The 13,796-nt window shown below is 39.9% G+C and overlaps 1 protein-coding gene across 1 annotated transcript in view; it reads left to right on the top strand.

Moving 5' to 3' along the window:
• Nucleotides 1-530: 530 nt before the first annotated feature.
• Nucleotides 531-13,796, top strand: part of LOC102208499 (creatine kinase U-type, mitochondrial-like) — a 16,959-nt gene continuing 3,693 nt past the window's right edge. Inside the window, exons 1-8 of the mRNA XM_005731477.1 lie at nt 531-857; nt 2,752-2,950; nt 6,644-6,739; nt 7,056-7,277; nt 8,194-8,279; nt 10,647-10,770; nt 11,500-11,634; nt 12,717-12,842. Of these exons, the coding sequence (XP_005731534.1) occupies nt 712-857; nt 2,752-2,950; nt 6,644-6,739; nt 7,056-7,277; nt 8,194-8,279; nt 10,647-10,770; nt 11,500-11,634; nt 12,717-12,842 (1,134 nt within the window). The 5' untranslated portion in view covers nt 531-711. The remainder of the gene's footprint in view (nt 858-2,751; nt 2,951-6,643; nt 6,740-7,055; nt 7,278-8,193; nt 8,280-10,646; nt 10,771-11,499; nt 11,635-12,716; nt 12,843-13,796) is intronic.

Below are 13,796 nucleotides of genomic sequence, written 5' to 3'. Positions count from 1 at the left end.
CAGCACACAGTCGGTTGTAATCACATTTCTTATGACATCCTGATTTCGGTTATATTTGAAAGGTTTTCACAAAATAATTTGAATGCATTTGACTGAGTGTAGTGCGATATACTGTATTTGACTTTTGTAAAACACTAAAACAAATCTAGTTGGGAGTAATATATTTCATAGGCACTGTTTGTTTCTAATTGAACTCTTTCACAAGAGTGACTAGTAACAGTGTACAACCAGAGGCATTCAGATTGACTTTGATATTGCATGTGGTTCATTATTAAGGTATACAGCTGAAATGACTGCCAGAGTAAAATATAAAAAGCAGTAAACTGAAATCATCATCGTTGCTCCTTGAAAAAAAAAGTATAATTACTATACATTTGATAAAAATTAGAGTAAATTAGGCTAGAGTAAATTAAATATACTGTGAAAAAATGATAAAGTCACATTTGGGGGTGAAGGTTGTGTGTCCTCATTTGCAGGAAGAACATTAGGCGTTTTAATCTTGTGCTTTTATTTTGAAGATGCAGCAGAATTTCCGTTCTCGCCGTGTATTCCTCCATCTTGACGTCGCTGCTTCTCAATCGCACTCCTTTCCATTCCATCACGGGCACTTCTTTACCGACACTCCCGTCCACCTGACCCTCCTTCCCCGTGGCCGTGAAAAAAAAGACCTTACTCGTTTTTTTCAAAACCCAAATACAAGGAGGATAAAAAATGGCAAGCAGTTTCTCGAGAATCCTTTCCTCCAAACGACACATCGGGATCCTGACTTTGGTGGGAGGCTCGGTAACGGCTGGATTTCTCCTCCACCGGGAACATGTTAGCGCCGGAGTGCCTGTTCGCAGGAGGTACCCCGCGAGGTAACGTTTTTTTTTTTCAATACTACAACAACTACACACAAATGTAGCCATTATTTTTAGAAGCATAGCATAACTTTATCACATATTTTGTGATGTAATGCACAGATTATTAGTTATTAGTAAAGCAGCGCGAATGCTATGTTTTATATTATTTTTTAGTTTTTTGTGAAATATTAATATGTTATTAATATCATTGTTTGCATCAACATAATTAAAATTAATGGTGCAAGAGGCAGCATATAGGGATCACGCACAATCCTAACGTCCTTGCAAAAATACTTGGTTCAGTGATGCTTTTTACGTGAAGTAAAATTAGATTTAATATCGCTCATAACCATCGCACGTATGCAACCTTATGTCTCAAATCTCTGCTTCCTTCAGCTATAATTGTGCTCCATGCACCAGCCTGCAGAGCAGATGGTTTAGCGCCATAAATATAGGTTTCATGCATGCACCCATTGTTATACATGGATACTGGCGGGATCAAAAGACTCGGAGAGGCCGAGGCGGGGTGCGTACGTGTCCCAGTGCACGCCTGCATGCATTAAAAATGCACCACATACACCATATATAGGTTAGTAAATGATTACTGGTATTCTGATATAAAACCCTGCCCACTGTTATACAAGTGGTCACACCTAAAGAGCTCCTGCAGCAGGGGCGTTAACAAGATTGGTTCAGTGGGGTGGCCCGCATGAAATGGGAATATTTAATTATATTTAAATAGAATGTGGAAAATCATCTGGACTATATCATTTACTAATATTTCGACCCATTTTTTAAAAGTAAAAATCATAATCCTTTTTAAGTGATGGTCCCAAAGTTTTCAAATTAGAAGTAGCTAGTGATTATGGTTGAAACCTTGCAGTAATGGTGCAGTAGGTGGTTGTGGTGTGTTGGCAAAAACTGTAGACAGATGTTGGCATTGCTTCCACATACAATAGGGCTCTAGCCAGATCATCCCTTACAGAGGAATAAATATCTGTCAGATTATTGCAATAAAGAAAACATGCTTGTCTTTGTTTTTTAATCCAGGGACATTTGATCGACAAATAATTTTTCTAGTAAATGGTTCTGAACATACAGTTACACATTTACTCCACAGACACAGACTATTATTACGGAACCTGGTTTTTGTCCAATAAAAATGATGTAAAAAATGGTTTAACAATAAATTTAGAAAACATTTGCCTGTTTCATTTTTGCGCTATGCCATAAAAAATATATACACATACACAAAACAATTCTGGAACATAAAGTTGAATTTGCTGGAAAGTCTAAAGGATTGATTGTCTATGATAAAGATGAGTTTGTGAACGTTTTTTATTTTTGATGTCTTAGCCCTATGCTTTGAGACAAAGTGTAACAAAAACACACGTTAATTTGTGCTTCTACGGCAGTGCTAATCTTTCAGACTTCTTGGCAACAAGTATTAATTTTTGCTGGTCTTTCACAGCATTTTCTTTTTTTCCCATTAGCGTCTGTGAAAGCCTAAATGTTCATTTGAAAAGCTTGTAGTGTCTAATCTAATTCTGCATCCTCTATCATCATGAAATAAATGGCACTTTTACCATCTCATGAATAGTTGAACATTAACCAAAGAATGCACATTAATGGTGCCGCTGTGCCATGTTTTATAGTACAATGCTCGTGTCCTTCTGTGTCTTACATTAGTGGTGTTTTGTTAGCCGGCAGGGTGTTGTATTAGCAGAAAGTCACAGGTTGACACACCAGTCACTTGCGTACGTGCAATGAAAAACAGTTCCTTGAGTGAGTCACTCATTGTGCCCCTGCTCCAAGGGCAAAAAGTAAACCATCGCCTACACTCCTGTAATTTTTCTCTCTCTCCAATAGCAGCACATTCACATATAATCTTTCATTTGTGTTTGTGCAGTGCGGAGTTCCCAGACCTGCGCAAACACAACAACTGCATGGCCAGTAACCTCACACCTGCAATCTATGCTAAGCTGTGTGATAGGGCCACTCCCAATGGTTTCACACTGGACGAGGCCATCCAGACGGGCGTGGACAACCCTGGGCACCCCTTCATCAAGACCGTTGGCATGGTGGCAGGGGACGAGGAGTCTTATGAGGTCAGACGTCATAGTAACTTTTCGACGTACAGGCTTCCTTCTGCATACAAAAACAGGGTTTTGGGTCTAATAGGTTTTAGAAAGAATCACAAGGTAACAGAGAATCCTTCCTTATGCGGAAGAAGACTCATTATTATGTACTTGCATATGCAGCTGTCATCGGGACGTATGTCCTCGGGTCTTCACTACCCTGTTAGTGTTCCCACCCTCATTATCAAGTATGTTTTGTGACATTCACACATGCATACACAGAGTATTACAGTGTCACTGACGCAGGGTTTTTAGCTGGGACATGTCTTTTGGGATGTCTCAATATCTAAAATGAGGATACTTCAGTACATTTTCATTTTAATTGCCTACTTCATTTAGAAGCTACAGAAATATCTTGGAACTGCTGACAGCAGTGTGTGTGTCTTTGAATGTGATATTAACTATGGATCAGGAGAATAATGAGTGTTTAATCTGTAATGCTGAAGGTTGCAGGTCAACCATTAGACATTTCTGTTACTTGTGATTGTGTAAGCATTTTCCTTAAACAATATGAATACTTACCTTTGCAATGTATCATATACTCCCAGCTTTTGACATGTGTGGGAGTTTCTTTTGAACACTTCAGGGTATGGCGTTACTGTAACACAACTGAATGTCAGTGACTTCTGGTAAAGTAGTTACTCAATGTTCAGAGACAGAGTCTTTTTAGGATATTTCAGACCCTTCCACTTTTTTCAGTCATAAAATGTTGGCTTGAAGATTGCACTGCAAAAATATCCACACCTTCCAAGTACTGTGTTGGATCCCTTTTTGCCTTCAGAATTGTCTTAGTTCACAGATTAAACAAGGTGCTGAAAACATTTCTCAAAGCTTGGTCCATATTGATATGATGGGATCACAGCGTTGCAGTAGATAATAATAATAATGGATTGCATTTATATAGCGCTTTTCGGGACCCCTCAAAGCGCTTTACAATTCCACTATTCATTCACTCTCACATTCATACACTGGTGGAGGCAGCTACAGTTGTAGCCACAGCTGCCCTGGGGCAGACTGACAGAAGCGAGGCTGCCATATTAGCCATCGGCCCCTCTGGCCATCACCAGTAGGCGGTAGGTGAAGTGTCTTACCCAAGGACACAACGACCGAGACTGTCCGAGCCGGGGCTCGAACCGGCAACCTTCCGATTACAAGACGAACACCCAACTCTTGAGCCACGATCGCGTAGATTTGTTGCTACGCATCCATATTGTGCAACTCCCATTTCATCAGACCGCACAAGTGCTCTTTCTGGTTATTAAGTGATGACGTGTAAACCCTGCTTCCAGGTCCAAACTCCTACTGATACTGTTGTATCGTTAACATGTTGCAGGGCTTTGTATCTTGTTCTGTTTAATCTTAACAAACCCCTAAAAATAATGAGAGATCACTGTTGGGCTCTGTGGCTTTTTATTACAGTGAGGTCAATAAGTATTTGATCACCCTGTCATTTTGCAAGTTCTCTTACTCAGTCTTGGTCTACAATTTTCAGCATAGAGACAGAGAGACTGTGAGAGACAGAATCTAAAAAGAACAATCCGGAAATCACATTATATGATTTTTGAACAATTTATTTGTGAACAAATACTTGTTGACCTCACTGTAGTACTATTCATCTGCTGCAGTTTAAAACCTTACAATGGAACTACAGCCCATCAGCTAACTATTTTCCAGTTTTCTATCTTCATTTAATGTGAAGTGATAGCAGAGCTGTTTGTTTTAGTTTTTCCAAAATTCCTCATTCAGAACATGGTGTATAATGTTTAGATGGAAACCAGTGATCTAACATCTTGCTACCTTCTAACTCGGTTGAACTTCAGAAATTCTATTTTTCATGGATGGTTGGATGTTAAACTTTCTTGTAACACCTGGGAGCACACTAATCATTTTATTAACGGTAGAGAGTTTAGACAGTTTGGACCCGGAAACGGTTCATGACTTCGGACTTAAGAGACTGATAGGATTGGGATCTGGTAACTTGTGGAGGCCATTTGAGTTCAGGTTCGAAATGATCTGCGGTTTGTGATGTAGCATGTTATCCAGCTGAAATGATCCATCATAAGATGGATCATAAAGAGATGAACATGGTCACCCTTAATACTCAAGTAGCCTGTGGTGTTTAAATGATCATCAGATGGTACTCAGGGGCTCAAAGTGTGTCAAAGAAAATATCTCCAGTTTGGTGAGCCTGTGTGAATCATAGCCTCAATTTCCTTTTCTTATCTGAAAGAAGTAGCACCTGGGTTGGTCTTGTGCTGCTGCGGCCCATCTGCTTCAAAGGTGTGATCATGGCTCAAGAGTTGGCAGTTCGTCTTGTAATCGGAAGACGGAATCGGTTCGAGCCCCGGCTCCGACAGTCTTGGTCTCGGTCCTTGGGCAAGACACTTCACCCGTTGCCTACTGGTGGTGGTCAGAGAGCCCGGTGGCGCCCCAATGTAGCTTACCATTACCAGTGTGTGAATGGGTGGATGACTGAACTTGTAAAGTGCTTTGGGGTCCATAGGGACTAAGTAAAGCGCTATACAAATACAGGCCATTTACCAAAGGTTGGACGTGTTGAGAGATGCTCATATGCTTTTAAAGAGTGGTTATTTGAGTTACTGTTGCCTTACTACCAGGTCAAGGCAGTCTGGCCATTATCCTCATCATTACCAACATCAACAAAGTACTTTCACTCAGAGAACTGCTGTTCACTGGATATTTTCTTTTTTCACGCCATTCTCTAAAAACCGTAGCGATGGTTGGGGGGAACATCCTAGTAGTTCCTGAAATACTCAGCCCGTATTGCACCAATGTTCAAAGTCTCTGAAATCATCTTTTCTCCCCATTTACGGCAGATATAGTTTTAAGTGTAACAACCTTTCACACATGCACATGTGCAGTGTGTCCAGTTTTTCCTTCCAGATCTTTTTAAGCCTTGTCATCAGCTTTGAGCCACCGTTGGGTCTCTTCAAAGATTTGGGGGGGTTAAAGTCTGAGTTTAGGCTGGGTCTCTCAAGGACAGTCAGAGACTTGTCTTGAAACCAATCCAGCATTCTCTTGGCTGTTGTTGTGAAAATTGATCCATTGTTGGTCTCAGGTTGCTTGCACTCTGGATTAGATTTTCTTTAAAAGCTTCTGTGCATTTGGCTCCATTCCTCCTAGCATCTTCTCTGAGTTCTCTCCCCGCTCTCACCTTCAAAGGGTGATGCTGCCTCTACCATGCCTCACTACTGAAGTACCGATTAGATTTATTCTCATAGAGGAAATGTGCTTAAGTTACTGTTTAGAGCTTGTTTTATGGTAATTAATGCTAGTGAACATAAACTGATTCGAACAAGCTAATCAACTGCAACATGCATTTTGGAAAATGTATTACCTGCTTTATCAACAAATGACAACAAAATAACAATGATTATATTACTTTAACTTTATCAACTCAATAGTTCATGTGACTCAATTTCACTAATAAATGACCCTCATTGTTCGCTCTACTTGGCTTATCAATCACTCCAGACCAGGCATAAGAAAAATCTTTTTTAATTATTCCTTTTCATTGTTGCTTATTTTAAATGAGCAATAATAAATATTTAAAGGTGGAAAAAATAGACTTTTAAAATGAACTCATTAGTAAACCTTATACATGCAATGTCTGAGTATTCTTTATTCCTTTTTCTGGTTTAGGTATTTGCAGACCTTTTGGACCCTGTGATCAAGGAAAGGCACAATGGCTATGACCCCCGCGTCATGAAGCACCCCACTGATCTGGATTCTAGCAAGGTATTACTAACACTGACAGTGCCTGAAGTAGTATTTTACTCCGTGGGCTGGGTATTTGAAAGCAAAATTTGCAAAAAGCATCAAAAAATTAAGAACTACTCATTTTACTCTAAATATGTACGTTTAAATTGTGAAGGCAAAGTGCCTAGTTAGATTTCTAGCTCTCTTTATATACTACAATAACCAGTCTAGAGAAGTATAAAATTCTTCCTCCTCCTCACCTCTTATTTCTTTCACTGTTTTTAAAAAAAAAATACATTATATGATCTGATTTACCTGCACAGGTAGCCTTAAACCTCCCCCATCTTTGTTTCAGATCCAGTCAGGTCATTTCGATGAGCGATATGTGTTGTCGTCCAGGGTGAGGACAGGCCGCAGCATCCGCGGCCTGAGCCTGCCACCCGCCTGCACCAGGGCAGAGCGCAGGGAGGTGGAGAGAGTGGTGGTGGATGCCCTGTCTGGCCTGAAGGGTGACCTAACGGGGAAGTACTACAGTCTCACCCAAATGACAGAAAAGGAGCAGCAACAGCTCATTGATGTGAGTGATGACGTCGTGCTGTTGACTCATTTGGAATTTGCATTTGGAAAAAGTCAAGTTTTAGCTACCTCTGTTCTCATTTAATTATTTGTATATTTGTCTTAGAAAAAACATCCTGTAAGTTAATGTATACAATTTCACATTGGAAACCAAAGTTATACTAAAGCATTATATTTTATTTACTACATTTGACAGGTGTTCTATAAGGAAAGATATATTTTCAGTGCCATTGTCTGTTTGCTTGTCTTTTAGCAAGTGTACTTACCAATAGAATTGCATCAAACTTGGCAGAAAGACGAAGCAAAAGAATAACCCATTTTCATTTTGGTGCACATCCAGACTAAAATTGCAAAACTGATACTTGGCCTTGGCAGAGGATGCATTCTCTCATTTTTGTACTTCATATAGTTAGCCTGAAAGAAACGATCCGTCAGTTGATCACATATTTATAAGCTGGAATTTTTTAGCACACTTAACCAGAAAACTCTGGGCCATCAGCTTAATGTTTCTTTGTTATGTTTAGCCTGCTGTTGATGTGATTACAATTCCACTACGTGACCTACAAGAAGAAAAAATAAAGAGAATTTTATCACATATAAGCAGGAGTGGGCGTGTTGTGGTTGACACAGCATTTTTCTCCTCACAATGAGAAAAGATCAGAGTATTGAATTCTCAGGTCTACCTCATTGTTAATGGCTCCCAGCATGCATTTTAGTGATGGAAATAGCAGCAAGAACTCTTGATTGAATGTTGGGTTAAGGTTATTGAGTTGATTGAAGATATTATTTCTAATGTTCTGATGTTGTTTATATTTGTAATTAGTTCTAATTTCTTGATCCCATTTTGTTTTCTTTACCAACAATCACTCTGGACTTAGCTGAGTATAAATCATCCTTTTTTTCTGTATTTCCAACAGGACCACTTCTTGTTTGACAAGCCGGTGTCCCCCCTCCTCACGTGTGCAGGGATGGCTCGTGACTGGCCAGATGCCCGTGGTATTTGGTAAGTGGATAAGGCTGGTAAACAAAACTTCTTCATCTGTTAATTCCAGAAATAAAGAGATCCTAAATACCTTGGTAAAGGTTCATGTAGGTCAGAGAGGTCAAACCTGTTTTATATTATGGGCCAAATAACATGTCCCACTTTGACCTGAGGTGGACCAGAACAGTGAAACTCCCCTTTCTGTCAGAATAAAGACGTTTAACTACACATTTAATCTCTGAGCTATCATAATATACCAAAAAAGAAGTGCAACAACAGTATATCTCACTTTTTCTACATGATAAAGAAATGCTGCTGTAGTAAATGAAAGACATCTGCCAGCGGGACTCTATGGGCTTAAACTGAAATAAAAAGTAAATGTGTTAAACAATAGTGAAAGTTTTATTATCTCATTGCACAGAATGCCGTCTAATTACAAAACAGAAAGTTTTTGTTAATTCACAGAGAATACCCTTTTTTCCCCTCTGTGCATCCACTGTAAAAAACAGAAATTTGTATTGGAGATACACAGAACAGAATTTTTCTGCCATTTGATCTTTTTGTCTGATCTTTAATTACTTTGGTGTAGTATGATTGGACTTTATCAGGCAGAAAAGCTGCAGAATGTATTGAAATACAGTTGTTTCAAAAAAGATTGCCCTATTTTACATTATCTAGAGGGGTCTAGTGGGCCGGACGGCGTCTTTGCCGCTGCGATTCTGGCCTGTGGTCCTTATGTTTTTTACCCCTGATTTAGATCATTGCTGTGTACTGGATTTACACAAGGCGCTGCTGATGGTTGACTAATCTTGTATTTATATTTAAGAATAACATTTTCTTCTTTTCTGAGGGATGACAGTGATGTAGTGTTTGGAGGTGACCCACTATGATATTTAATTAACGTTTTTCTTTACTGCTACAAACTGGAAGTGGGTCATACAAACAGTTATGTAACGTTTTCTCCCAAGTGAGGCCACTCTTTTAGTCCTTAATGATTAGTTTTCATATTTAACAGTTTTCTAAATAAAGAAGGGCCTTTTTTTGTCTTTGTTTTTGCCGTTTGTCCGTCACTGATCCTTGGTGGAGGTGTATTAGCAATGCGGAAAATGCTCCCTCAGCACTGAGTTTCAGCATGTACTCAGGAATAACCCAGTGCAACGTGTCAGCCAGCCAAAATCAATCACCAGCCTCCCTCCTCTCTCCCTCTGCCAGCCGTATCAGCCAACCTGTCTTCAGCTCTCCTTAATAATTCACCTTCACGTCATTCCTTCATCATCTCTTCTTTCAGGAGCTCAGCTTTCTCTTTTTCTGGCTCTCTGATCTTTTCTTTTTTTCACTAACCTTATGTTCAGCTCTGCTGTGAATCGTTTTGCTTATTTTTTAATCCTTTTTTGCTTCTGTTCCGTGTTCTTTTTTCTTCCTTTTTATTGCATCACTGTATTCTCCTCCTCTCTATCTCTCTCCCTACCCTTTTTAAATGTCTGCCACCATTAAGGTAATAAGCACAGAGAAAAGACTACCTCACAGTAGTCTTATGCGTTGACTTAAAATTTTATAACATTATGCATGAAAAGTTGGCACTTCTAATGACTCATACTGTGTGAGCCTTTCTATGAGGGAGTCTTTTCTTGAAGTGACGTGTACAGTAGGTCATGTATAGTTGGTACTGAACATTAGTATATAGAATATATATTCTCCGGAGTACAATCAGTGTGCACTTTGTAATAGCTTTAGACAGTCTTCAGTCTGGAATAGGAACATGCATTTGTGCAGTCGTGGTTATATCTTCAGAAGTATAAATATTAATGTGAATAAACACTTGTTTGTATCACTGACAGGCTTGACTCTTTATCAGGTAGACTTTACTTTCTTTTATCTGTTTAATAACATGTCTGCTTTCTTTAGTGTTTCATTGAAACCTTGACAAAGCGGTAGTAAAAGACTTAGGGGTGAGGGTTCAGATAATTAGATAATCGTAATAATGGTCAGATAATTCTCCAATTTGAAACATAGCATGTTCAAACTTTATAAAATAGACTCAATATTTTATTCCGTCTGATTAAGAGTGAATGAGGCCATAAACTCGTCAGGAAAGTGTTTAAAGAGGTCAAGACTGAAGGCTGTTTTCCTATAAATGTCTATAGGACCAAAGGTCTTCTTTACAACCATAGCTATCATAGTTTGGAGGCCTTCAGGTAGAATGCAGGGTTAAGGCACCTCTGGATCGGCTTTATTTTCCAGCCCATAACCATTTGGGGTTTTTTTGGTTTTTTTACTGTCTATAGTCTGTCCACTTCTGTTTTATATGCTAGTGCAATTACAGAAACTGGGCAACCATCAACCACAAACATGAATACTGTATAATCTATGTCCTTAATCTATGCGCAGGCACAACATTGAGAAGACATTCCTGATTTGGGTCAATGAGGAGGATCACACAAGAGTCATCTCTATGGAGAAGGGAGGAAACATGAAGAGAGTCTTTGAGAGGTTCTGCAGAGGCCTGAAGGAGGTAAGACTGTGTTTGTGTATGCAAGGGGATAATTTGAAACAGCTTAAGGAGAAAAGAACTAAATAGAGAATTTGGGGGGTTGAGCAGGCATGGTGTTTTTCTCCGTTGTGATCTCTGTGCAAATGTGATCCTGCTGTGATTCCAGCCATTCCTCAACTCTGTGAATGGTACTCATGGCCATTGATCAGTGGTTGTTGATCAATGGTCATGACAATTTCCATATTAATCATCAAGAAACTGATCTCACAGCATGTTGTTTGCCAGTGGTGCTAGTTTCAGTCAGTCTGCAGAGGTACTTTTTATAAGGTTGGAGAAACCTGCAGTCAGCTGAGACTGAAGAAGTCAGACAGCGAGCTGAAACAAAACGTTTCCCCCACTGAAAACACCATGTCCAGATGAATACAATCAACTTTTTGGGATAAACTGTTTATCCAAAAGCAGGCCAAATTCCCCTTTTGAGAAAGCACTAAAGACAAGCAATACAACATCTGGGGCTTTTATGTACTAAATGTGTGAGGGCCCTGAACAGCAGTCCTTGGCTCTACATTAGCACTGGGTTATCTGTCATTCCACTCCCACCAGAGTTCATTGAACAGTTATAGAAGTTGAGCAACTCGCTATTCTTTTCTTGTCAGCCACAAAATATGAAAACTCAAAGGTGTGGCAGTTATTGCAGTCTGGGAGTGAAACACACTCACTGTCTTGTTTGACTCCATATTCCTCTGTTAGGTGGAGCGCCTGATCCAGGAGAGAGGCTGGGAATTTATGTGGAACGAGAGGCTTGGTTACGTCCTTACCTGCCCCTCAAACCTGGGCACAGGACTGAGGGCCGGTGTCCACGTCAAGCTGCCCCTGCTGAGCAAGGTGAGTTTAATGTTTGTAAAGAAACTCCATACGTTTGTTTCCATACATGTGTTTTATTGGGTTTTGGGGTCACATTTAAAGCACAAGATTTGCACTGTGTATGGCTTTTTAAAATTAAGCTAGCAAGGATTTCCCGAGTGCCGTTAAACAGACTCAGGACATTTTAGCACATCTTCATTATGTTACATTATTCATTTTGTTCACAAAAAACAAAAACTATCAAAAATTATTAACTCGTTGTCTGATGTGTACCTTTTTTTGCTCAATAACAGCCTCCACTTTTTGTTGTAGTTTTCCACAAGTCTCACATGTCTCCTGAGCAATCCCAAACAACTGTTCTTTGATGAATCTCTCAAGCTCCTCTAGATTTGATGGTCTTCTTCCACCGATCTTGGTCTTCAGTTCATTACAGATTTTTAATGGGAATAAAGTCAGGGCTTTGAGCAAGCCAGTCAATACCCTTCACTTTGGTCTTCTGGAGGTAGTTCTTCAGCAGGAGCGACATGTTTTGGGTCGTTGTCATGTTGGAAGACAACGCAACGATCCACAAGCAATTACTACTTGAAGTTTTCTTGCAAAATCTTCTTTCTTCATGTTTCCTTCCACCTTGACAAGATTCCCACTTCCCACAGCATAATACTCCCATCTGTGTGTTTCACTGTGGGGATGGTGTTCTCTTCTCCAGAATTAAGTTTCCTGTGCATGGTTCTAGCGATTGTCTTCTTTGAGACTACAGTTCCTGACTTGGCTAAGTCATTCATTCATGTCTTGGGAGTTGTTCTGGGGTTTGTAGACACATCTCTCTTGTTCTTCTTTCCAGAGTCTTTGAAATCTTTCACTTCCTACCTCTGCAAGGCTTGTTCTGCGCTGTGTTGCTCTCTGTGAATTTGTTGATGATACTTCACTCTTCTTGACACTTTAAAACACCTTTGATAACTTTGGATATCCATCGTCTGCTTTGTGAACATCATCAATTCTTTTCTCAAGTCTACAAAAGGAATCTTTAGATTAATTCACCCTTAATAATATTGTGGTTGGTGATTTGAAACGGCGTGAAATAACACCTTTCTGCTTCATCCCAGGATCCTCGCTTCAGTAAGATCCTGGACAACCTGCGTCTGCAGAAGCGAGGGACAGGCGGTGTGGATACTGCAGCTGTGGGTGGTGTATTTGACATCTCCAACCTAGACCGCCTGGGACAGTCTGAGGTAGGGTAAATGAAGTGTGTGGCTACGTCCCTAACCTTTAAGTACAGCGCAGATATTACCTGTCAAGCCGTTTTTTCCAGGTGTTGTTCATTAACCACAAATACCTCGATAAATTATCCCGGGATAAGCAAAGACAATGCTTTCTCAGTGAGGCTAAAAAAAAGCTAACCATCTTAACCGTGTTACCTAGAAAATATGAGCACAATGTAAACTGTTGCTAAACAAATATTTTGTGAGTCGGATTATTTGGAGTACAGTTAGTACTCCAAGTAAGTATAGCTGGAGCTTCTTGTTTGGCCTGTACATGTAATCTGTCTCCGTTATGTCCTTGGCCTCAGCGTCACATGGGTACAGTACAATAGAGGAGCTCTCTATTGTGGTGAGTGCATGGTTGTGTGTTTTATTCTGATGACATCAGAGGAGGCGGGGGCTCTTTGTTGTTTCTGGGTGAAGTGCAGTGTACAAATTAGCCTTCAGTTTGGTACAGATTAGGAATCACTCATCTAATTTTCTTTCTTTAAAATATTGTCTGATTATTGAAAGGCTTGGAAGCTGACCTCCAAGGGTGGAGTCAGTGAGTTAAGGAAAGAGAAAATCTGAATAAGGATGGAGGAATGAGAGAATTGTGAGCAGCTGGGGAAAAGTGCAGGAGGACTACAAGGAGGTGTTCCTCTTTAAGCCCATGTTAACAAATACAGATTTCAGTCTGATATGTTGGTGCCTTTTAAAACACTCAAGGTCACCTTATAATGCAAATAAAATAAACATTAAAATCACAAACCTGTGCAGAAGTCTGAGGAAGTAAAATTAACTCGATGCTTTTTACCCCTCAGTCATAAAAGGCTGACGGAGAATTAGACGCAGTGTTGGGACTAACGCGTTATTAAGTAACGCGTTACAGTAACTACGTTATTATTGTGGTAACGAGCACGGTAACTAGTTATTATGCCAAAA

Source organism: Pundamilia nyererei, unplaced genomic scaffold (assembly GCF_000239375.1).
Source record: "Pundamilia nyererei isolate P.nyererei 1_Seehausen unplaced genomic scaffold, PunNye1.0 scaffold00043, whole genome shotgun sequence".
NCBI classification, from domain to species: Eukaryota; Metazoa; Chordata; class Actinopteri; order Cichliformes; family Cichlidae; genus Pundamilia; species Pundamilia nyererei.
Note: the sequence above shows the minus strand (reverse complement) of the source record. Positions and strands in the feature narration are given on the sequence as shown.